The sequence below is a fragment of the Bufo bufo genome, chromosome 2 (assembly GCF_905171765.1).
Source record: "Bufo bufo chromosome 2, aBufBuf1.1, whole genome shotgun sequence".
Classification (NCBI taxonomy): domain Eukaryota; kingdom Metazoa; phylum Chordata; class Amphibia; order Anura; family Bufonidae; genus Bufo; species Bufo bufo.
The window spans coordinates 391,752,008-391,779,140 of NC_053390.1; the positions used below are offsets into that span (position 1 = coordinate 391,752,008).

The following is a 27,133-nucleotide window of genomic DNA, read 5'->3' on the forward strand; positions in this document are numbered from 1 at the left end:
GAGCGTCTTATCAGTGACTGACATACTTCTAAGGCTACTTTCACATTTGTGTTTTGGCTTTCCGTTTGTGTGATCCGTTCAGGGCTCTCACAAGCGGTCCAAAACGAATCAGTTTTGCCCTAATGCATTCTGAATGGAAAAGGATCGCTCAGAATGCATCAGTTTGCTGTTCAGTCTCCATTCCGCTTTGGAGGCGGACACCGAAACACTGCCTGCAGAGTTTTGCTGTCCGCCTGACGAAGCAGAGACAAACGGATCCGTCCTGGCACACAATGTAAGGCAATGGGGACGGATCCGTTTTCGCTGACAATAGAAAACGGTCATGGCTATAGAAGACATAATACAAGCAGATCCGTTCATGACGAATGCATGCGGTTGTAATATTGTAACGGAAGCGTTTTTGCAGATCCGTGACAGACCCGCAAAAAACGCTAATGTCACCACAATTTGCCCTTATAGACCACTTACATAGCACTGTAGCATAACTATAAATCAGTCAAATGGTACCTTTGTCTTTTTGTTTGGATGTTCACCAGGGGCAAAAGCAGAGTTTTATTCATATGTAAATGAGGTCTCGCAAGTGCCCAGGGGCGACGTTTGGGCTGTAAGTGCCCAGGCCGCTCTTCCTTCTTCTCACATAACCCCTCCCCAGCCTGTTGCTTGGCCCGCCCTGTAAGCCTCTTACGTCATCCAGTGTACTGGCCGATATCCCGCCCGCGCATGCGCACTGCATGGAATGATGCTGCTGCCCACAATGGTCATCACAGTACGCATGCGCCGGCGAGATATCGGCCAGTACACTGGATGACGTAAGAGGCTTACCGGGCGGGCCAAGCAACAGGCTGGGGAGGGGTTATGTGAGAAGAAGGAAGAGTGGCCTGGGCACTTACAGCCCGAACGCCACCCCTGGGCACTTTGCGAGCCCTCATTTACATATGAATAAAACTCAGATTTTTGCCCCTGGTGAACATCCAAACAAAAAGACAAAAGTACCATTTGACTGATCTATAGTTATGCTATAGTGCTATGTAAGTAGTCTATAAGGGCAAATTGTGGTGACAGACTCCCTTTAACAATCTGTCACTTCCTCTTTTCTGTGAATCCCGTCATCTGGTGCCTAATGTGCATCTCTTCTTATTTCTGATCTGACCTCAAACATTTATTTAAACCAGGGATGCTCAACCTGCGGCCCTCCAGCTGTTGTAAAACTACAACTTCCATCATGCCCTGCTGTAGGCTATCCGGGCATGCTAAGAGCTGTAGTTTTGCAACAGCTGGAGAGCCGCAGGTTGGCATCCCTGATTTAAGCCATATTCTTCTCAGTTTGATAAGAATTGAGCTAAAATGAGTGTCTATGAAGTCAGGAGATCAGAAGAGCTAGACATAAGTCATCAGATAATGGGATTAAAAGAAAAAAGAAAGTGACAGCTTGCAAACAGACAGATTTTTAACCCCTGTATCCCAGAAATAAAATGATTCTGAAAAAATGAAAAATGAGTACAAATCAATCATAAAAAATAAAAATCCCTGAAGGTGTCCACAGCCATTAACTTTATCCTTTGTTTGGACAGACATTTACAGCAGCCAGAGAGGAAAGAAGGATGAGTGAATTAAAGGAAATGTGTCATCAGAAAATGACCTATTGTTCAAATCAAGTTTTTATATTAAGATTTTTTTTTTTTTTTTATTTGGTGAATTTTAAAAATGTATCCATGTTACTATCTATCTATATATATATATATATATATATATATTAAAAAAAAAAAAAAAGGATTATAATACTGTAATTTTTACATTGATTTAACTAAAACGACAAATGAAATCAGACTATATAGAACTTTTCTGCTTGGTTGATGAAGAACAATATATAACTCTACCTGCTTCTCCCACAAGGAAGTCATCAAACGCAGCGTGATGGGTTGAAGCTTTGATGTACTGCCTATCATCTGCAAAGCCCGCAAGATCTGTGGCACGCACACCTATTATTTTGAGAAGGAGAGCGTTATAAAGAACAGCTAGTGCTTAAACATTACTTACACTTTGCTTCATTTTTTTTTAAGACCAGACAACAGAAAGGAAAAAAAAAATCACCTTATGTGTACCCAAGGCAGGCAGTGTATACAGAATTTCATGGGCCAGTTCAGGATCCTGGGTATGACCAAGTCTGAACATCAACACTGAAACCAAGTAGGGGACCTAAAAAACAGAAAATCTCATTTAAATTCTTATTTTGGTTGTGAATAATAAAATCATGATTAAAAACAAATGTAAAATGCAGAGGCAGTTTTATTCAAGATGCTGCTCCTTTATAGATTTCCCCACAGCCATCTACTGTGCAAGGAACTACAAAACTAGCTATATAATCTAAGACAAAGGACCAAACAGGACCCAAAGTACCACAAGTACTATCAAAGCTCAATTAGTGCTTGTTTTAACTACATACCTGCAGCCTTCCTCCCAAATCCAGTGACGTAAAGTTTATTTTTCTAGTCCCCCACACAGTCAGACTATGGCCCCTGCACTTATTTAGGACCAGATATGCTAATAGGCTGCCAAAGGGACAGAAAGGTGGAGCCCACCCCTGTCCTCTGTAGGCACTGTCTAATGCATTGCTCGTAGGTCGTCCACTCTGATTGGACAAAACAGAATAGATAGCCTCCAAAGGAAGCAGAAGTCCTGAAGATTTTAGACCTCTTTCAGGTGAGCGTGTCCTGTGTGGAAATCACGCTCAGTGTGTGAGCACGATTTCCCGTCAGGAGCGCTCGGCATTATACTGATTTATAATGCTGTGTGTCTCTGCCTGACCTTGCATCTACAGAATCCTAGTGATGTAATGCTGTCAGTATAATTCTATAGAAGTAAGGTCAGGCAGAGACACACCGCATTATAAATCAGTATTTCCACACAGGACATGCTCATCTGAAAGTGCCCTTACAATGGCTTGTCTCGTGAAATTTACCTAGCAGGATAGACAGCACATGAACGCCACACACGACCCAGTGCCAGTATTGAAGTGGCTTAATTGTAAGCCTGGTGATTGCTACCTGTTTTTTAAACTTTGTGGCACATTTCATTATGCAATGCCACTTGTTATCTAATGCAGTGTTTCCCAACCAGTGTGCCTCCAGGTGTTGCAAAACTACAACTCCCAGCATGCCTGCACAGCCAAAAGCTGTCCGGACATGCTGGGAGTTGTAGTTTTGCAACAGCTGGAGGCACGCTGGTTGGGAAACACTGATCTAATGTACTAATACCCTCACTACATTCAATTACATATATATTACATGTGGTGTTGCAATTCATAAAAGAGGTCAAAGTATGTTTAGAATTGCTTGCAGTGGACACATATGTTTGGCATATTTACAGATGTGGCATCTATTTGAGCTACATTTAGAGCAGAACACAATACATAGGATGCACCACTCGTAATCTGAAAAGCTGAACATGTGAACAGTATTAAAATTCCAGAACATGAACATTTTCGGGTGCAGCATTGCATTTTGTGAATGCCCCCCACAGAGAAACACATATGTATGTTACAAGTGAAAGCAATTGAGAAGGTTAATCAACCCAAACTTAAAGGAGATTAGTGAAGGTCTCTTCTCAATGGCGAGGCCTACTGGATATTAACCATGGAAAGCTGCTACCCAAATGGAATGAATTTCAAAAATGATTTAGGGTACTTTCACACTAGCGGCAGGACGAATCTCCGATGCAGCACGGCAGTGCGCGGTGAGAGGCCGCCGGACTAAAAAGTTGGACATGCAGTACTTTTAGTCCGGCGGCCTCTCGCTGTGCTGCGCCGGAGCTCCGCCCCCATCCCCATTGACTATAAGCGGAGCGGCAGTCCGGCGGCGAAATAGCGGCGGGACAGATCCGACAGGGTGAACAGCCTGTCGGATCCGTCCTGCCGCTAGTGTGAAAGTACCCTTAGCTTATTTATTTTAGATTTTTATTCATTCATTATATATACACATCTTTCACACGTTTATTATGGTTTCAGTAGGTCTTTATTGTTAGGGTACTTTCACACTAGCGTTTTTCTTTTCCGGCGCTGAGTTCCGTCCTAGGGGCTCAAATCCAGAAAAGAACTGATCAGTTTTATCCCCATGCATTCTGAATGGAGAGCAATCCGTTCAGGATGCATCAGGATGTCTTCAGTTCAGTCTTTTTGACTGATCAGGCTTTTCAGAAAAACGTAGCATGTTGTATTTTTACCTCCGGCCAAAAATCCTGAACACTTTGACTGAACGCCGGATCCGGTCTTTTTCCCATTGACTTGCATTAACGCCGGATCCGGCGCTGTGTGTTCCGTCAAACCGGATCCGGCTTTTGCATGTTAAACCCAAAAAATGTGAAAAAAAGTTAAAGTCCATAAATGGCGGATCCGTTTTTTCCAATGCATTTTTTCCATTGTGATCAAAATCCTGATCAGGATTCAAATGTAATCCGTTTCCACATGTTTTTCCGTATCCGGCGGGCAGTTCCGGTGTCGGAATTGAACGCCGGATTAAAACAACGCTAGTGTGAAAGTAGCCTTATAGCAGTATTTCTAGCACCTCATCTAGCAGTCCATTCTAGTTTTTCTCATAAACTTGTTCCCAGCATGCCTAGTATCTTCATGCATTAAAACAAGTTATTTCTTTTATATACTACGCTATGACTAAGGGTGTTCTCACCGGAAACGCGTAAGAAATTGTGTTTTTAATCTTTTTCTGTCTGAGATGAAATAAAGACCTTTTGCTGAACATTTTCATGTTTTTGTCTCCCTTCAATACAGACGGCATCTGTGATACTCTATATCGGTTTTCTATTAGATAGCTGGAGCTGACAATTAACGCAAATAATTTATGTCTGATGGGCACAAGGTCTGGGAGTTCTTCCATCTTATCTTTTTAAAACAATGCTGCTCCAAGCATGGAAACCGCACTGTTTATTAAGAGACTAACATGTAAGGCTGGGTCCACGTTAGGTTTTTGCCCTATGTTTAACATCTATGTTGCGAAAAAAGGATGCAAAAGCATACTACACTATGCTTTTCCATCATGCCGAGTCCAGCAAAAATAGTATACGTTAATGAATAGTTTTCTTTACTAAGGAACCCTATAGTGACAGATGCTACTGTATGGCATCTGTCGGAGGCATCCACTTAACGTATACATTTTTTATATACGTTAAACATAAGACAAAAATGTGATATGAGCCCAGCCTAAAAAACATAGAGCTGTCTGCCAACCAGGGGGACGCATGGCAGAGAAAGGGTAAACAGCAGACACTTGCAAGCCCTGAATTATCTAACAGCTGGATAAGTGCACAGGACGAGTCATTAGTTCCAGACACAAGTGGACCGCTCAGGAGATGGGGAAGCACGTTGCTAAGCAACTAGGGGCATTTTACATCCCATCTCCTTCCTAAATATTCAGTGGCTGGGTCATCTGTCTAATTAATATCGTGAATGCGTGCTATATCCTCGCATTCTCTTCTCCATAGTTTAATTGCATGTAATTTGCCACTGTCCATTGCTTTGTGCCGCTGTCCCAGAGAAACAGTTCACACTAATATGAATACGGTCACACACTGATAATGTCACATTCTAACAACAGAGGGACCCGCATTCTGGAAGACAGAGCGGGTGGCAGGGATTGTAACGTTTATGTTTGCTAGGTACAAATAGACCATGAGAAGCATACAGACTTTCATGCGTGTTCTTCACATTACACGGAAGTCCTCTTTCATTATCTTTGGTAACCAGATAATATGGCTGCACATCATATTTTTCAGGGGTGCTAAATGAGCAAAGGAAAGTCCACTAAACCAACAACTTTCACAACCTGTAGTGTGTGAGCTACAGGCAGCAGGCAGAAGGAGCTGAGCAGATTGATAAAGTTTTATAGGTAAAGAGTCAGTAGAACTTATAATTTACTAATTTAAGTTCCTGGGCTTTGAAGTCCAGGAGGAGGTCCTATCAGTGACTGACAGCCATCTCTGTATACACAGTCATAGTGGGAAGGCTGTCAATCACTGATAGGACCGCCTCCTGGACTTCAAAGCTCGGAATAAGTAGGAATTTAAATGAATAAAATACAAGTTATACAGAATCTTTCCCACAAAACTATATATCAATCTGCTCAGCTCCTCCAGCTCTTTAAAGGGTTTTTCCAAGCTTTTTTAACTGATGATCTATCCTCTGGATAAGTGATCAGTGGGGGTTTAACACTCAGAACTCCTGCAATAGCGCCACGGCCTTCTCTCAGCTCACCAAGCACAGCGCCATACATTGTACAAAGGCTATGCTTGGTATAGCAGCTCAGTGCCTAGGCCATATGACAGATAAATGTGACGTCACATGGCCTAGGCAACGCTCCGGGAAGGGCTCGGCGCTAAGGTGAACACTGGGGCCTTCTCAAACGGCAGATCAGCGGGGTCCCGAATGTCAGACCCCCATCGTTCAGATGCTGATGACCTATCTAGAGAAAAGGTCACCAGTTAAAAAATATCAGAAAAAATAACTTTTAACATGCTACCTGCAGATTAATTTGCATTTTTGTGTTGACAGGTTCCTTGAAGACAGATCAAAATGCACTCAGTCCCAATTCACAATAGATGCCACGATTGCTGTTGATCATGGCATCCGAGGGATAATATGACGGTGTTCAGCGTGATTGCCGTTCTCCGTCATTGCAACCAGGTGCCTGCTGTATTATACAGCTGGCACCTGCCGCATATGGAGCGGGTTCACCGTATCAGCCGGCTCCGTACAAGCCCTAACATATTATCACGTATGTATGTGATAATGCATGAAGGCATAGGAATAGTGCACTGTACTTGAGAAGCAATCAAAAGATCGCCTGTTATAGTACCTTTGTGGAACTATAAAATGGTTAAATAAGTTAAAACATTAAATAAAAACTCCAACTAAAAAATATGCTTTTTTCCATTGCAAAAACACTTTTCAACTGAAAAAAATTGCAAAAATAAAATCTCCCCACATCCGTAATGACCCGTACTACACAAATATCATGTAAATTATCCCATACCGTAAAAGTTGTAAATAAAAAATACGTAATAAAAAACGATCGAAAAGTGTTTTGTACCCCAAGATGATACTAATGAAAACTACAAGTCGTCCCGCAAAAATCAAGCCCTCACACAGATCTGTAGAATTTTTTTTTTTAAAGTTATGGGTCTTGGGATGCAAAAAGATTTTCTTCTTTTTAGAAAAAAAAGGGGTTTTACTGCGCAAAAGTAGTAAACCTAGTAGACGCATATCACGTTTTTCTTCTCATGTGGATTGGGAGTGACAGCATTTTTATTAAATTTTAAGTTTCTCCAGGTTGTGTAATTTGTCTCTTTCAGTAGCTGTTGCAAAAAGAACTTGCAAGGATAACTAAAATCATCATGCAAAACATAACATATAAGTAAGAGTCCTTTTCACGGGGAGATTACCTGCCAGTAAATAAGCACGATTCTCAATATCGCATGTTCTCTGGCACTCGCTTAAATGCAATGATCGGATGATCTTTAGTGCAATCGTTCGTCCACATGCTGTTTGAATATTGTCAGCAGCATTTAATGCCCGCACTCACCTGCCCTTGGTGGGCATGTAACAGCACCTTAAAGGGGTTGTGCAGCAATAAATATTCATGACCCATCCTGTTCGTTACACTGCCCAACGTCTCGGAAGACACCGCTCCCGAGGAAACGACGTGTAGTGTAATGAAGAGCGCATGGCGCTCGCATGGAGAGCTGCCTCCTCTTCAAACAGCTGATCGGCAGACACCCGGATCTGATATTGATGACCCATTCTGAGGGTAGGGCATCAATATATATTGCTGCACAACCCCTTCAAGTCACCTGTAGTTATCTATGAATTCAAATACAGCAAACAGCGATTGGGAAAACTTATTTTGAAATTCCAATTTATATCAAAATGCAAGGACAGCATTTAAGAGGGGACAGGGCGGCTCTCTTATTAAATCCAATGTCACAAAAATGTTGGGTCAGATTTACTGCTAAAAATACCCACAATGTGAGCCAAAAAACTATGCTGTATGTGTTGTACCACATTTAGTAATCATTTTAAGACACTTCTTTACATCTTGTTGGACAAAAAAGGAGTGGCTTAATGAAAAGGGGCCATGGCCTCACAGGAAAGGGTTTGGCCTAAAATGTGGCACTGACAACAAATAGATGGTGTCAAGTTAGACTCAACAGTATAAAGATGCTCCAGGTTTCTCATCCAGCATCAGCCACTGTGATAAATCTAGCACTTAGCTCTAGTCGTACTATTAGAATGGGTAAATCTGCCCCTCTGAGCTGTATGGTTAATACTAGGCCTGAAAGCATACAGAGGACACATTGTCATAAGGAGAGGTGAGTGGTAGGCTGCAGCGTCACCAATGAGGTGGAGGGATCTCCTATGGAGTTCGCTGTATTCTCTCCTTGCTCCTATCAGCCATGAGGTGCAGTGTTGCCTGTGCTACTCTAATAGGAGAGCAGACTTGTCCCTGAAATATCCTGTCCTTACATAGATGTGGAATCATGTAAAATGTCATTCAAGAGTGGCATTTTCCTTTCACTTTTGAGAAAATGTTAATTAAACATACATTTCATATACTTTTTTCTACGTTGAAGTACAGAGCAGTTGGGGGTTTAAGGGGAACCTGTCTGCATCTTTAGTCATGTCCAACTAATGACATGGCGCTGCTGGTCCCATTAAACATGTTTCCAGTGAAACTCACAGCACTCCCATCTCAGAGATATAGAACTTTGAAAAATAACCTCTCTTTATGTAATTGTGAAGCACGGAGTCATTGGGGGCATTGGTGGAGTTACCGTTGTGAACCCACCCTTGTCAGCTGGATTCACATCCCCTGGCATGAGATTTCAGTTGAGCAACTAATGACATCTATAAGCTAGGAGGATGTCAATCAAACTAAGTTGGCCATTTTTTAGGGGGCAGAGTAAATCAGAATTCTGGAACATTTTGATTAGTAAACCTGCCCCACCTTGCCAGTGTGGAATCTGCCTATCTAATTAATCCATCTATCTAATATAATCTGTCTATCTATGTAATTAATCCATCTATCTAATATAATCTGTCTATCTATGTAATTAATCCATCTATCTAATATAATCTGTCTATGTAATTAATCCATCTAATATAATCTGTCTATGTAATTAATCCATCTAATATAATCTGTCTATGTAATTAATCCATCTATCTAATATAATCTGTCTATCGATATATCTATCTAATCTGTCAATCTAATCTAATTTATATATCTAATCTGCCTATCTAATCTATGTAATCAAACCATCTAATATAATCTGTCTCTCTAATCTATTTAGATTATATATGTAATCTATGTAATAGGTCTATCAATCTTATATATCAACCATATCTTACGGTACATATCTTATCCATCCAATCTATCGTATAAAAGTATATACTTGCAGGTTTTTAGAAGCTCTGTGATTTGCTTCAGATATTTACTAGTCAACATTACAGAACGTTATATCCTACATATCCTTCTGGATCCAAACAATCATATATACCCCTATGAAGTAAATGCATTGACCACCTGAGAAGAATCCGTTTTGGCAACTTCACTGATGACTTTCAGAACGCTTCTCAAATTTTCTCCCGTTTCATGGATAAGTAGATATCCCAGCAGCAGCGACACATGTGTGGGCACAGAGCTGGTGAAGGGAAGCACTGAAGACAGAGAAGCCAGCCAGCTGCAGGCCGCGGTCATATCATCTCTAAGCATGTTTAAGATCTTCAGGGTAGAGGTCACTGTGCAGTGCCAGGAAGCCAGGGGAAGAGGCAGCACCACATACAGCTAAAGGGTAGAAAAGAAAAAGGCAATCAGTGTTTATCAAATGGATTTTACACTGCTTCCAGGTCATAGGTTTCAGCAGACGATATATGACACAGCAGTGCTCCAAGATTAACCTTCTAGGAAAATGACTTAATAGCTGATATGCTGCACTACTACAATATTTTCTGACTGAGCTTGAGCTTTAGGTTGTGTTCACACACTCAGGAATTGTCTATGACATATCTGAAGTGAACTTCTCAAAAGGTTCTACATGAGAGCTCCAAGGCTGCCACAGATGTCACAGCAGGTCCACATATGGACGAGCCTCAATGTCATTCAGTGGGGCTAACCCACAGCTTTCCCTGCTGATCGCACACAAATAATGAACATGCTGTGGATTTTAACATCCGCAGTGCAATCATTAGTCCGCTGCCGGAGAACTGGATATAAAATGCCCCATTCACTTGCAGCAAATTCTGCCAGGATTGGGATGTGGAATCTGAGCCTAAATCCTGACAGAATCATAAGTAGAAATTCATGCAGAGGTTTGTGCTGCAGAGATTTTATTGTGGACTACACACCACAATTCCAGTGTTGGCCACATGGTGTCTGCCTCCCATTGTCTTCAATTCAGTTTAAAGTCGTAACCACTTCAAGAAGAAACATGTCCCTTCTGGACATGGACGGGGTTCCCACTTGTGGTTTAGATACATTCAATGGAGCTAAGAAGCGAGTGGGTCAGCAGCATTTGAAGCTAAAACCCATGGCACAAACCAAACTCCGCCATAGGAATGTACCCTAAATGTTAGGAATTTTAGGTTAGATCACCATCCAAATAAATGTCCAAAAATATCTAAACAGCTTCCATTATTGAATATGAATGTTTGGTTCCATACAATGTATCTATAAAGAAGGCTGAACATGGCCATAGAATGTAAAAAGTAGGGTGTATTCATAGGATGCTTGCAGTGTGTGTCAGAGACCCCAAACATATGCTACTGTATAGGCATACAACTGCATCCGTTGTCCATAGACGCCAATATTACTGATCAGCACTTGTTCCAGCAATTCATCTTCCCGTGTAAAAGGTAGAGATATAAAGATATATCATGTACAGTTCTGCCCTTTCATGTATCTCTTCTGGTAGTACTCTTTTAAGCACAAACAGCATGCTGTTAATCTTAGTCACCAAAATTCTAAATCTTTGACAGAGAGGGAAAAACTCGCTTTCCATTATGTGACCTGATCACAGTGGTTACTGGAAGTGACTTTGCATTGATATCAGAGGCAGTAGACCTTTAAAACTCCATATATTAAACCTAAGAAGAGCTTTTCTTCTTCCTATTTTCCTGTTTATATGGTATATAAGTATATGTTAGTACAGAATAGAATTTCAAAATGAACCGTAACAACGGTGTTCAATATCAATACTATTAGCATATGTTTAAAATGTTAATATACAATACGAACTGTGAGTATTTGTATGCTTGGAACATTGCTTTGTATTTAAATAATACTTCTGTTCAATAAAATGAGTGTACACTAAACCTAAGAAGAGCAGCAGCATCGCATGCTGACACGGCACCTAAACATTGACCATCTTTTCTCAAAAGTGTCAATTCTTTTCCGTGACTTACCATCAAGACAAATGTCTCCACAATTACATTTCAAACAAAGAATCTGAACCTAAGCTAACAGTATGGACAGGAGCTATCTATCAAGTCCTGCAGTGGCTTGGCAAATTCATCTTAGCATTATTTTCTCTGCAAACATCACAGTTACTGTGCAATCCATCCGACATATCATCTTTCACAGGTTAAACATTCCTACTAAGCACACTAGGAATAAAACTCTTGTCATGTACATACAGCCAGATCCATAAATATTGGGACATCGACACAATTCTAACATTTTTGGCTCTATACACCACCACAATGGATTTGAAATGAAACAAACAAGATGGGCTTTAACTGCAGACTGTCAGCTTTAATTTGAGGCTATTTACATCCAAATCAGGTGAACGGTGCAGGAATTACAACAGTTTGCATATGTGCCTCCCACTTGTTAAGGGACCAAAAGTAATGGGACAGAATAATCATCATAAATCAAACTTTCAGTTTTTAATACTTGGTTGCAAATCCTTTGCAGTCAATTACAGCCTGAAGGCTGGAACGCATAGACATCACCAGACGCTGGGTTTCCTCCCTGGTGATGCTCTGCCAGGCCTCTACTGCAACGGTCTTCAGTTTCTGCTTATTTTTGGGGCATTTTCCCTTCAATTTTGTCTTCAGTAAGTGAAATGCATGCTCAATCGGATTCAGGTCAGGTGATTGACTTGGCCATTGCATAACATTCCAATTCTTTCCCTTAAAAAACTCTTTGGTTGCTTTTGCAGTATGCTTTGGGTCATTGTCCATCTGCACTTTGAAGCGCCGTCCAATGAGTTCTGAAGCATTTGGCTGAATATGAGCAGATAATGTTGGCCGAAACACTTCAGAATTCATCCTGCTGCCTTTGTCAGCAGTCACATCATCAATAAATACAAGAGAATCAGCTACATTGGCAGCCATACATGCCCACAACATAATACTACCACCACTATGCTTCACTGATGAGGTGGTATGCTTAGGATCATGAGCAGTTCCTTTCGATCTCCATACTCTTCCCATCACTCTGGTACAAGTTGATCTTAGTCTCATCTGTCCATAGGATGTTGTTCCAGAACTGTGAAGGCTTTTTTAGATGTCGTTTGCCAAACTCTAATCTGGCCTTCCTGTTTTTCAGGCTCACCAATGGTTTACATCTTGTGGTGAACCCTCTGTATTCACTCTGGTGAAGTCTTCTCTTGATTGTTGACTTTGACACACATACACCTACCTCCTGGAGAGTGTTCCTGATCTGGCCAACTGTTGTGAAGGGTGTTTTCTTCACCAGGGAAAGAATTACTCGGTCATCCACCACAGTTGTTTTCCGTGGTCTTCCGGGTCTTTTGGTGTTGCTGAGCTCACCGGTGCATCCCTTCTTTTTAAGGATGTTCCAAACAGTTGTTTTGGCCACACCTAATGTTTATGCCATCTCTCTGATGGGTTTGTTTTGTTTTTTCAGCCTAATGATGGCTTGCTTCACTGATAGTGACAGCTCTTTGGATCTCATCTTGAGAGTTGACAACAACAGATTCCAAATGCAAATAACACACTTGAAATGAACTCTGGACCTTTTATCTGCTCATTGTAATTGGGATAATGAGGATATAACACACACCTGACTATGGAACAGCTGAGAAGCCAATTGTCCCATTACTTTTGGTGCCTTAACAAGTGGGAGGCACATATGCAAAGTGTTGTAATTCCTACACCGTTCACCTGATTTGGATGTAAATACCCTCAAATTAAAGCTGACAGTCTGCAGTTAAAGCACATCTTGTTCGTTTCATTTCAAATCCATTGTGGTGGTGTATAGAGCCAAAAATGTTAGAATTGTGTCGATGTCCCAATATTTATGGACCTGACTGTATGCCTTGAATTGAAGGAAATGGTTTCTAAAGTCTACATTCATTCCTTCACAGGGAAACTGTCAGAAAATGAGATATTGCTTAAAGGGAAACTGTCATTATGGAAATGCAATGTAAACTGCAGGCAGCATTTTATAGAGCAGGAGGAGCTGAGCAGATTGATCTATAGTTTTGTGGGAAATTTTATACATTTAAATCTCTGCTCTTTCTGGCTTTAGTTGTACACAGGGGAGGTGTTATCAGTGACTGACAGCATTCTCTGCTTAAGTGTGTATACAGACATAGCTTTCCGTCATTGATTGTTGTGCACGGAGGCTATCTTACGTTCAGAAAAAGCAGAGATACACTCCTCAATATTGAAACTGCAACACCAGAAGGAAGTCCGGGATTATAGAAATCTCAGGATTGGCAGACATGTTAATGATATTCACATGATTAAAAATGGAAGCAAAGTATTCAAAACAGGTTGATTTATTCCGTATTGAGTATGAGTGCCACGACCAGAAATACACACACTTACATGCCTTGGCATGCTATCAGTGAGTTTATTATTGGTTGTTTGAGGAATGTTCTGCCACACTGAATGCAGTTGGGCACACAAATCACCAAGATCCACTGCTGGCAGCATCCTTTGCAATTACCGACCAATGAGGTCCCAAGTGTGCTCAATGGGAGAAAAGTCTGGAGACACTGCAGGCCATAGTAGCATGTTTAGGCCACACAGACTGCTCACAGTAGCATGAGCAATATGTGGCCTTGTGTTGTCCTGTTGAAAAACAGCTCCTGGGACACTTTGATGCAATGGTGGCACCACTGGTTCCACTACTAAATCAATGCAACACCAAGCTGTTTGTGTACCTGAAATTAAGATTACAGGGGTCCGGCTACCATACATTTTGCCACATCACACCATAATTCCAGGTGTAAGACTAGTGTGACATACCCTTTTAAAGGCCTCTTCATGACATTGCCCACATGGTCTCTACATCAATCTCTGGCTATCCTTGCATCTAAGACAAAAGTGGGGCTCATCACTGAAGAGGACAGACCTCTATACAAGCCTCCATTGTTGTCCTTCTGTGCATTATGATAGCCTTTGAGAGCAGTGGTGTGAGGTCAGTGGAACACCTATAGCTGGATGTCTGGCTTCCAATGTCGTGTAAACACCTACTGATGGTTTATGTGGACACTGCTTGCTGCCCTAGACTAGGGATGTGACATCCAACTTCACTTACAGTACAGAATGAATCACTATGAGTCATTCTTCTAATCAGACGACTCCTCAGTGCAAAAGTTCTCCTCTGTGCATCTCTTTCTATTATTCCAGTTAATTGCTGTTCTTCCAATCACTGGGACATCGTTGAACAATGCTGACATCTCAGCTTAGTCGCCTAGTGATCTGCAGGAGTGATAAACCAAGATCTCTGTTCAAGGAGTCTGTTCCTCTCAATTTGTGACAAGTGTTGATAACTAAATATGTTTCAAAATGACCCACTGGAACCAGGAGGTCAAAATAATAGTTCAATAGTCTAAGACTATAAATTCCTGTTTCTGGTCTTTATTTAAAACATAACTTTTATTCCTTATTTTCAAAAACAAAAACCAAAAATGAGAAAATTTTAAAATACATATGGAGGGGTACTTTGATAGGGGTGCAAGTGTGTGGCGTACTATCACTTGGTATAGTGGAGTCTGGGGGATATTATGGTCATAACCACCTGGAGGTAGTGTGTAATAGTCTATATGTCTTATTGTTTTATCTTGTCTGCAGTGTCATCTGGCACCAAAATTCCTATAAACTAAACTACACACTATTAGCAAATCGAGGAAGTAGCAGGTGTCTCTAAGATCTGCAGGTAATCAGATTTTCAACACTTAGCTCCAGTCTCTGGCATATGAGAGGGGCATAAAAGCCAGATTTGAAGTAAAGTTTTTTAGCCACCTGAAACCTCAAAAATCAGATCAAGTCATGTGATTCCTCCTGTCCATTGATGTGCCAGTTATCAACACTTAATAGTTCAATAGTCTAAGACTATAAATTCCTGTTTCTGGTCTTTTATTTAAAACATAACTTTTATTCCTTATTTTCAAAAACAAAAAACAAAAAATGAGAAAATTTAAAAATACATATGGAGGGGTACTTTTGATAGGGGTGCAAGTGTGTGGCGTACTATCACTTGGTATAGTGGAGTCTGGGGGATATTATTGTCATATCCACCTGGAGGTAGTGTGTAATAGTCTATATGATTATTGTTGTTTTATATTGTCTGCAGTGTCATTTGGCACCAAAATTCCTATAAACTAAACTACACACTATTAGCAGATCGACCATAAGGGAATGCTCCTCGCTACTTGAGATTGTTGTCCTACCTAGGACTTTGTTATCTCCCCGGTTGATTGCTGCCAACTCCTCTAACTCAATATCTATGCTGCCCCTATCATATGAGCTTGTGCGCACAGAGTCTGCAGAGTCTCAATATATTGCCCTACCATAATCTTTAAAATAAATTAAAGGAGCAACTCCCCCGACATGTTTCACCGCAAAAGCGGCGTCTTCAGGGGAAATGGAGCCACAGCTAACACGAGTGTTTGCTATGAGAAGTCCTATATACCCATAGGGCGGATCTTTACAATCACTAGCCTATGAGTGTTCCCATTTTGCGTTAGCAGACATCTTTTAGCGACAATCATATCCGTATCTCAGATCGCGGAGTCAATGTTCTAGGCCAATCCAAAGACTGGTTATGCGCACGCGTTAGAAACGTAGAATATTTTGAGTTCCGACTATTATACCCGCATGCGCTAAAACTTATGCATCAGGAACTTAGAATAATTCTAAGTTCCGAGATGTTAAGGGCGCATGCGTTAAAACTTAGGAGAATCAAGATCTCCACTTGTGCCTGTACGCAGACGCAAGAACTTTATCCACTTTATAGATTGCAGATTTATAGCGCATGCGCTGAAACTTAGAAATTTCACTCATCCCATCTACATAGTCAGTACGCATGTGTTGGGAACTTAGAATTAATCCCAGTTCAAAATACTAGGAACGCATGATACGTGTATACGGAGAATCCATTTAAGAAGGTAAGGTTTACCCAGCGGATGAGCCAAAACTTATAGAGTTTTTATATATATAGATAATATTGTGCAAATGCGTGGAGTTATAATTTTGACGTGTGTATTGGAACTTTCTCCAGATGTTTAGATATACACATCGTATTGCGCAAGTCTGTAAACGTATAAATTTTAGCGTGTGTATTGGAACTTTCTTCAGATATCTCTATTATCATCGTCATAGGTTGTATACTACATTCATCATGAAATTTTGGATATTGTTGCCCTATTTCTTCTCAACATTCTATTTTTTTGCTACTTTTTTACTGGTAGTATTTTTAGATTTCTTAGAAAAGAGAGAGAAACATTATCAGTTTGACTATAATCCCAGCCGATAGAGCCTGGGGAGATTCCTCTCCCTTACACTCTTCATATGAACGCTGTGAAGGAGAAACCTTCATTTAAACCATTTGGACTCATGGTGTTAAGCCTTTGGATCCAGCGTGCTTCACACTGTAGGAGCTTCCTGTCTAGGTTGCCTCCTCTAGGGCCCAGACTTAACTTCTCAATACCCCAAAATCGCAGGACTGATATTTTATTATCATGTACATATTTAATGTGTCTCGCGATCCAGGTATCCTTGCCAGTCTCAATTGAGCTCAAATGGCCTGAGATACGGCATCTCAATTCCTGTGTGGTTTTACCCACATATAGTTTAGGGCATGGGCAGGACGCTATGTATATCACCCCTTGTGTTTTACATGTGATCAGTTGTCTGATCTCGTATTCTTTCCTGTCATCAGAATTCGTACATTTTTTTATTCGGGGCATATATTTGCAGAAGGAGCAATCTCCACAGGGTGCTGAACCACGATATTTTTCTCTCAGTAAAGTATTTTCTGTTCCTCTCTCCTTTAGGTGACTATGCACTAGTTGATCTTTCAAGTTTGGGCCTCTCCTGTATGTTACACTGGGGTTCACGGAAAGGACTGATTTTAGATCTCTATCTGTCTGGATAATGTGCCAATGTCTTTCCAATATGTGATATATTTCTTTATTGTAGCCATCAAAAGTCCCTATACATCTGATAATCTTGTTCTTTTTGGTTGGAGTTGTTTTGAGTAAATTTTCTCTATTTGTAGTTTTAGCTCTGTTATAGGCTCTTTTTAGGCGGGCCGTGGGATAGCCCCTCTTCTTGAACCTCTCAAAAAGGTGTCCACTTTCTCTTACAAATGAGGCCTCATCTGAGAAGTTCCGTCGAGCCCTCAGATATTGGCCAGTAGGTATTCCCCTCTTAAGAGGTGGGGGGTGCCAGCTCGTCCAGTGCAGATAGCTGTTCGTGGAGGTTGGTTTTCTATATACCTCAGTATCCAAATGTCCATTTTCCATTAATTTAATTTTTAGATCCAGGAATACTCTCTCTCTCTCCTGAATTTCATACGTATACTTCATTCCTATGTTGTTATCATTTAAAGCTTGGGTGAATTCGTGAAATAGTGATTGTCCCCCATCCCAAAAGATGAGTATGTCGTCTATATACCTGCCCCAAAATATGATGTGGCAGTTATATGACGACATCCCATCCGTGAAAACCGTGTTGTCCTCCCACCACCCTAAGAAAAGATTTGCGTAAGTAGGGGCACAAGATGTCCCCATAGCGGTCCCATTAATCTGTTTGTAAAATTGTCCCTGAAAAACTAAATAGTTGTGCTCTAAAACAAATTCCAACATGGATAGAACTAAGTGATTGTGTTGTGCAAAGTTACTACTTTTAGTGCTAAGAAAGTTACTGGTTGCATTTATGTTTAGTGAGTGTTGTATGCTGCTGTATAGGGATTCGACATCCAAGCTTGCCAAGATTGTGTTTGGTGTCAATATCATGTCGTTTATTTTCAGGAGGAGATCTTTTGTATCCTTAATATAAGAAGGTAAGGTGGTAACGAAGGGTCTCAGTATCTGGTCTACATATTCACCAATACCTTGTGTTAGATTATCATTACCAGATACTATGGGCCTCCCTGGAATTGGTGTTTTATTCTTGTGTACCTTTGGTAGTGCATAAAAGGTGGAAATTGTAGGATCTTTTTTAAAAAGGTACAAAAATTCATCCTTTGTTATTAGGTCCCTAGATCTGGCTTCAGATAGAAGTGCTTTTAATTTTACAGTGTAGTCCTTTGTGGGATCATTTGGAAGTATTTTATAGGTTTTATTATCCCTTAATAATCTCTGCACCATCTCAACATAGTCATCTTTGTCTTGGATGACTATGTTGCCTCCTTTGTCACTGGGTTTTATTACAATATTTTCATTGTTCTTCAGTTCCTCTAGAGCAGGCATGCTCAACCTGCGGCCCTCCAACTGTTGCAAAACTACAACTCCCTGCCTGCCTGAACAGCCTACAGCCATCAGCCTACAGCAGGGCATTGTGGGAGTTGTAGTTTTACAACAGCTGGAGGGCCGCAGGTTGAGCATGCCTGCTCTAGAGCTTTCAATTTCTGAGGGTTCAGATTAGATTCAATATGATCTTTTTATCATTTTCAGAGATTTTATATCCTGTGTCACTAAGTTCAGAAAATTATCTATTTCCTTGAATTGTGTAAATGATGGAGTGATTTTGGATTTAGGTTTTAGGGTGGAGAAGGGGGGATCTGGGATGACCCATTGTCCATCATTTTCCCTCAACAGGTCCTCCAGAACCTGGACACAGCTCTTTTCATTTTCAAAAGTTTTTCTTACATCCCACTCGGCCTATTTATGGACCTTATGTAGGGCTAATTTATCGCTAGGAATTTATCGCTCTGTGAAACTGGTGAAAAAGTAAGACCTCTGCTCAGAAGGATCCTCTGTGATGATGTCATTGGGTACCTAGATAGATTGATAATTTGTTTATCATTCACATCTTCCTTTGACACTGTTGACTATTTGCTGTATCCCCATTTCTCCCGATCCCTTAATTCAATCCCTGTCTGTCCTAAAAAAAAGGGGGGCTATAGGTGTAATCTGTGTTGTTGACATCTGAGTGGTAGACGGATTTGAACCTAAGTTGATTGTCGTATTTGCTGGCTGTCCAAAGGAGAAAGGTTGTGCAGAGGTAGAGAACATACCTACAGACGGATTTGTATTTGTATTGGTCATTGTTATATTTGGGCCTGTATTTAGTTGTTTTTCCATTACAATAGGGCATATTTTCAACGCTTCTCTCTTTTCTTGAGCGGGTCTTTTTGGAGGTTGGTATCTCCCTTTCTTTGTTTTACGTTTAGTCCCTGCCCTTTGATTTTGAAAACCCAGACTCTGTACTAAACCATCTGTACCTGAGGTGTCAGTATCAGAGTTCTCCGTATATCTTTGATAAGTATTCCTGATATTATTTCTGTTTTTCCAGATATATACCCTATCACTCTTAAAATCCTGGCGATCCCTAATATATTTTTTATGTTTACGTTCCTTGATTTCGTTCTGTAATAGATCTATATTTTTCTTGATCTTTTGCTCCAGATTAATGAATTCTGGATGTTGGTTAAATTCTTGCATTTCCTTGATCTCCTTCTCTAGTTGTTGATCTTGTTTGGAGAAGGAGCTCTTTTCATATTCCAACAAATAATTCATTAATCTTAATGAGCATTCAGTTAAAAGATGCTCCCATCCTTTAGTGAATTGTGTATCTTCCAGATGTGTATTAGGTCTTAGGGGGATACGTAGTCCCCTATACAAATTCCCCTGCTGTATGTATGTCTCAAAACTAGCTATTTCCCCTCCAGGATCGAATATGTTGGCTGTATGTTTTATTCAGATTCTAGGTACCCCATGACAACATCACAGAGGATCCTTCTGAGCAGAGGTCTTACTTTTTCACCAGTTCCACAGAGAGATAAATTCCTGTGGATTAAAGATATTAACCTGTTTGCGCGGAAATTAGCCCTACATAAGGTCCATAAACAGGCTGAGTGGGATGTAAGAAAAACTTTTGAAAATGAAAAGAGATGTGTCCAGGATCTGGAGGACCTGTTGAGGGAAAATGATAGACAATGGGTCATCCCAGATCCCCCCTTCTCCACCCTAAAACCTAAATCTAAAATCACTCCATCATTTACACAATTCAAGGAAATAGATACTTTTGTGAACTTAGTGACATAGGATATAAAATCTCTGAAAATGAGAAAAGATCATATTGAATCTAATCTGAACCCTCAGGAATTGAAAGCTCTAGAGGAACTGAAGAACAATGAAAATATTGTAATAAAACCCAGTGACAAAGGAGGCAACATAGTCATCCAAGACAGAGATGACTATGTTGAGATGGTGCAGAGATTATTAAGGGATAAGAAAACCTATAAAATACTTCCAAATGATCCCACAAAAGGACTACACTGTAAAATTAAAAGCACTTCTATCTGCAGCCAGATCTAGGGACCTAATAACAAAGGATGAATTTTTGTACCTTTTTATAAAAGATCCTACAATTTCCACCTTTTATGCACTACCAAAGGTGCACAAGAATAAAACACCAATTCCAGGGAGGCCCATAGTATCTGGTAATGAAATATCCAACAACTATTTATTCAGATGATTTTCTTTCTGAGTGGCAATCAATTCTATCAGAATGTTCTTTTAAACTTATGCAACTAATCATCACTCAGGAAGAAATAAAAGCTACACAGGAGCTTATAACACCTATGGTCGACAATGACCTGTTCCAGGATCTGGACAATAAATTACAAAAGAACCTGTTTAAGTTGGAAGAGACTTTGATTTCAGTAAAACAGGAGAAGTTCAACCGTGACCTGCAGGATTATAAAACCAATGTGGTGTATAAAACAACAGAAAATAAATCAAACATACCGCGTTCAATCATGAGGAAATCACAGCGCAATAGAAAATTCTAAGCGCCGAAAGTGGGCTTCAGTTCAACGGAACCAAATTCGTCTGATTCCGCACCTGAAGGTGCCACAAGTGATAATTCAGCCACAGCTCAGTTCACATCGATCGCCCAGAATGAATCGACAGCAAGACCTACAAAAAAAGGCGAGCTGGCCGCAAACACCCGAAAAAGTATGCGGTATCCGTTGCGACACAAAAAGATGTAGAAACTTTGCAAGTTGTGAATATCTCTGCTAAAATTTTGTCTCAGCAGCAATTGGACTTACTTTCCAGGGGTCTGTCATTTTCTCCCACAGTTCATTTTGACATTTATAAAACCATTCTTGACGTAAATAAATTTGCCAGAGATTTGACAGTCCAAAAAAATTTTTTGAATTTGGAATGTGATGACACTGTAACTGTGAATAATCAGCTCTCATCCAGGGGGGGTTTATTACCCGAGGGTCCCTCACAGGACAACAATAGTTTACTCCACACCATGTTCAGTTTTCAGGAACTCAGTGTCACATCCCAACTTCAAGAGTGTTGCTCAAGGTGCAATGATACTGATACTCTTGTTAATTGTTCTGATCATAATCCTGACTTTTATCCGATTCAGTCGCGCTCACCTGCATTGGATAATTTCCAAGAGTTGGTGGAGCGCGATTTGTTCCGGTTAAAGGATAATGTCAGCAACAATACAGGCAGGCACAGAAATAATTTAACTGTTGAGGAAAGACTGGCTAAATTGGAGTCTATGCCAGATATTTCTATTAGACAGGCAGACAAAGGGGGTGCGGTGGTGGTCTTGGATCACTCCGTGTATAGGTCCCAGAATCTCCTTATGCTGGTGGTTCCGGACACATACACGGAGCTATCCAGTGACCCCACCCCCCGCTTTCAGGAGGAACTTCTGGAGTTGTTAAGTGTTGGAGTGAGTGGAGGGTTCATTAATCAGAGACAAGCAGACTATATTTATGTTCCTTTTCCTATCACTCCGATATTTCACTCACTCCCGAAAATACATAAGCCAGTGTTTCCTCCTTTGATGCGACCAATTGTTGCAGGCATAGGCTCATACTCTGAAAAAATGTCAGAATGGGTAGATAGTCTGTTACAACCATTAGTGCAAACCTTGCCTGGTTTCTTGCTGGACACTAGGTCAGTGTTACAATCCTTTTATGACTTCAAATGGAACCCGGATTTTGTTTGGATAACAGCCGATGTCACATCACTTTATACAGTCATCCCGCATGATCAGGCTATTGCTGCAACCAAATGGTTTTTAAATGCATACTCAGATTATAGCCTGGAATTCATTGCTTATATTTGTGATGTGATTCAGTTCTTGCTCAAAAACAATGTGTTTATGTTCGACCAGAAGTTATACTTACAATGTACTGGAGTTTCGATGGGCGCAAAATTTTCACCCTCACTGGCGAACATATACATGTCTTGGTGGGAGTCTCGTTTTTTGTTTTCCTGTGATAACCCGTGGTCTTCCTCCCTGCAGTGGTATGGCCGTTACATAGATGACCTGCTGTTCATCTGGTCGTCTGAGAGATATCTCAATGATAATCAAATGAATCTGAGCTTTACGGTTGATTTTCATGTGCACACTATTTCATTTTTGGATCTTACTCTCCATGGTGATGTGGAAAAATCTGAGATAACCACTTGTACTTATAGAAAAGAGACGGCTGGCAATACCACTTTATTAGCCCTGTCCTGTCATCCGAAAAACGTGGTCAAAAACATCCCTAGGGGTGAATTTATCAGATGAAGGAGGAACTGCTCAGATGATTCCACCTTCCTTAGAGAGGCAGAAAAGTTGACTGCTCGGCTGCAGATCAGAGGTTACGGCCAGTCTTTAATAGACACAGCTAAAAAAACAGCTCTTGCATTACCCAGGCGAGACCTGGTTTTTCCAAAATATAAAAAATACAAAGGTTTAAAACAAGACCAGACTGCAATGCCATTCTTTATAACTAACTATAGTCTTGAGTATCTGGATGTGTGCAAGATTGTCAGAAAGAATCTGACAGTTTTGCGCACAGATGCCGCCTGGAAACCGATTGTGGACAAGGGAATAAAATGTGTTGCCCGCAAGGCGTCAACACTTTCTCAAAAACTCAGTCCGAGTCGGTTTTCAGATGGTACGGTATCACAACAATGTTGGCTTAGGTCCAAAGGGATGTTCAAATGCGGGCACCGCATTTGTACGTGTTGCAGTGTCATACAAATAGGACGGTATGTGGCCTCTGTTGCAGCCCAGCAGTCATTTGAGATACAAATACATTAATTGCAATATCACACACGTGGTGTATTGTGTGTCTTGTTCTACATGTCAATTGCAATATGTGGGATGTACATCCAATGCCCTCAAAGTTCGGATATGCAGACATATCTCAGATAAAAAAAAATTGCGCGGTATTGAGTATCGCAATACTTTTTTATGGTGACGAAAGCGAATCAAAATTTTGGTATCGAAACAACCCTACGACGATCTGATCGGCGTAGCGTTGTCACGATACCAAAATTTTGATTCGGTTTCGATTTGGCGACTAAAAATTTAATTTGGCTCCTAAATTTTTCAGTTCAGGAGCTAATGGCTACTAGGTTTTATTTTTAAGTCTGGAGCACTGTAATCTAACACAAGGTATTAGTGAATATTTAGACCAGATACTGAGACCCACCTTACCTTCTTATATTAAGGATACAAAAGATCTCCTCCTGAAATTAAACGACAGGATATTGACGCCAAACACAATCTTGGATGTTGAATCCCTATACAGCAGCATACAACACTCACTAGGCATAAATGCAACCAGTAACTTTCTTAGCACTAAAAGTAGTAACTTTGCACAACACAATCACTTAGTTCTATCCAGGTTGGAATTTGTTTTAGAGCACAACTATTTTGTTTTTCAGGGACAATTTTACAAACAGATTATTGGGACCACTATGGGGACATCTTGTGCCCCTACTTACGCAAATCTTTTCTTAGGGTGGTGGGAGGACAACACAGTTTTCACGGATGGGATGTCGTCATATACCTGCCACATCATATTTTGGGGCAGGTATATAGACGACATACTCATCTTTTGGGATGGGGGACAATCACTATTTCACAAATTCACCCAAGCTTTAAATGATAACAACATAGGAATGAAGCATGCGTATGAAATTCAGGAGGGAGAGATAGCATTCCTGGATCTAAAAATTAAAATCATGGAAAATGGACATTTGGATACTGAGGTATATAGAAAACCAACCTCCACGAACAGCTATCTGCACTGGACGAGCTGGCACCCCCCACCTCTTAAGAGGGGAATACCTACTGGCCAATATCTGAGGGCTCGGCGGAACTTCTCAGATGAGGCCTCATTTGTAAGAGAAAGTGGACACCTTTTTGGGAGGTTCAAGACGAGGGGCTATCCCACGGCCCGCCTAAAAAGAGCCTATAACAGAGCTAAAACTACAAATAGAGAAAATTTACTCAAAACAACTCCAACCAAAAAGAACAAGATTATCAGATGTATAGGGACTTTTGATGGCTACAATAAAGAAATATATCACATATTGGAAAGACATTGGCACATTATCCAGGCAGATAGAGATTTAAAATCAGTCCTTTCCGTGAACCCCAGTGTAACATACAGGAGAGGCCCAAACTTGAAAGATCAACTAGTGCATTGTCACCTAAAGGAGATAGGAACAGAAAATACTTTACTGAGAGAAAAATATTGTGGTTCAGCACCCTGAGGAGATTGCTCCTTCTGCAAATATATCCCCCGAATAAAAAAAATGTACGAATCCTGATGACAGGAAAGAATACGAGATCAGACAACTGATCACATGTAAAACACAAGGGGTGATATACATAGCATCCTGCCCATGCCCTAAACTATATGTGGGTAAAACCACACAGGAATTGAGACGCCGTATCTCAGGACATTTGAGCTCAATTGAGACTGGCAAGGATACCTGGATCGCGAGACACATTAAATATGTACATGATAATAAAATATCAGTCCTGCGATTTTGGGGTATTGAGAAGTTAAGTCTGGGCCCTAGAGGAGGCAACCTAGACAGGAAGCTCCTACAGTGAGAAGCACGCTGGATCCAAAGGCTTAACACCACGAGTCCAAATGGTTTAAATCAGTGCTTCTCAAATAGTGGGGCGCGCCCCCCAGGGGGGGCGCCAGGCTCCGTAAAGGGGGGCTCGTTCAGGGCCGGCCTTTGGGGTGTGCGAATTTCTTCTGTATAATGCCGGCAGGCAGGCCGGGCGGCTGGCGCGTCCCTCAGTGATGTCACGTGCCTGCGCCGCCTGCTTTATGAATGAAGCAGGCGGCGCAGACAAGTGACGCCTGGCCCGCCTGGCGGCATTATACAGAAGAAATTCGGATATACGGTACTATTAGGAGTGAGGGGGGCATGTTTAATAACGTTAAACGGCGGCGGTGGGCACACGGAATCTGTGTATGGCACAGTTAAGGGGTGGGGGTCTGTGGATGGCACTGTTATGGGCTGGGGGGGGCACTGTGGATGGCACTGTTATGGGGTGGGGGGTCTGTGGATGGCACATATATAACAGTGCCAGCCACAGATCCCCCCATAAGTGTCCGTCATCCACAGATCCCCCCATAAGTGTCCGTCATCCACAGATCCCCCCATAAGTGTCCGTCATCCACAGATCCCCCCATAAGTGTCCGTCATCCACAGATCCCCCCATAAGTGTCCGTCATCCACAGATCCCCCCATAAGTGTCCGTCATCCACAGATCCCCCCATAAGTGTCTGTCATCCACAGATCCCCCCATAAGCTTCCGTCATCCACAGATCCCCCATAAGTGTCCGTCATCCACAGATCCCCCCATAAGTGTCCGTCATCCACAGATCCCCCCCATAAGTGTCCGTCATCCACAGATCCCCCCATAAGTGTCCGTCATCCACAGATCCCCCCATAAGTGTGTGTCCGATCCACATTTCTTTCTTTTTTTATTCTCTTATACGTTAAGGATACAGTGTTATGCAGAGGTATACTTATAACAATTTTATAGACAAATGATACTATTTACAGTCGCGGGGGGGCGCGAAATGTTTTCTTCTTCCTAGGGGGGCATGACAGAAAATAATTGAGAAGCACTGGTTTAAATGAAGGTTTCTCCTTCACAGCGTTCATATGAAGAGTGTAAGGCCTCTTTCACACTTGCGTTGTCCGGATCCGGCGTGTACTCCACTTGCCGGAATTACACTCCGGATCCGGAAAAACGCAAGTGTACTGAAAGCATTTGAAGACGGAACCGTCTTCCAAATGCTTTCAGTGTTACTATGGCACCCAGGACGCTATTAAAGTCCTGGTTGCCATAGTAGGAGCGGGGAGCGGGGGAGCGGTATACTTACAGTCCGTGCGGCTCCCGGGGCGCTCCAGAATGACGTCAGAGCGCCCCATGCGCATGGATGACGTGATCCATGCGATCACGTGATCCATGCGCTTGGGGCGCCCTGACGTCACTCTGGAGCGCCCGGGGAGCCGCACGGACGGTAAGTACACTGCTCCCCCGCTCCCCGCTACACTTACCATGGCTGTCAGGACTTTAGCGTCCCGGCAGCCATGGTAACCACTCTGAAAAAGCTAAATGTCGGCTCCGGCAATGCGCCGAAACGACGTTTAGCTTAAGGCCGGATCCGGATCAATGCCTTCCAATGGGCATTAATTCCGGATCCGGCCTTGCGGCAAGTGTTCCGGATTTTTGGCCGGAGCAAAAAGCGCAGCATGCTGCGGTATTTTCTCCGGCCAACAAACGTTCCGTACCGGAACTGAAGACATCCTGATGCATCCTGAACGGATTACTCTCCATTCAGAATGCATTAGGATAATC

At 41.6% G+C, this 27,133-nt stretch overlaps 1 protein-coding gene across 1 annotated transcript in view; it reads right to left on the reverse strand.

Annotated features, from left to right (window-relative positions):
- The window catches only part of FOCAD (focadhesin), a 246,965-nt gene that overhangs the window by 123,646 nt on the left and 96,186 nt on the right, over nucleotides 1–27,133 (reverse strand). The window contains exons 11-13 of the mRNA XM_040417224.1: nucleotides 9,585–9,845; nucleotides 2,092–2,196; nucleotides 1,878–1,979 (exon numbers count right to left, since the gene is read on the reverse strand). Coding sequence (XP_040273158.1) covers nucleotides 1,878–1,979; nucleotides 2,092–2,196; nucleotides 9,585–9,845 — 468 coding nt within the window. The remainder of the gene's footprint in view (nucleotides 1–1,877; nucleotides 1,980–2,091; nucleotides 2,197–9,584; nucleotides 9,846–27,133) is intronic.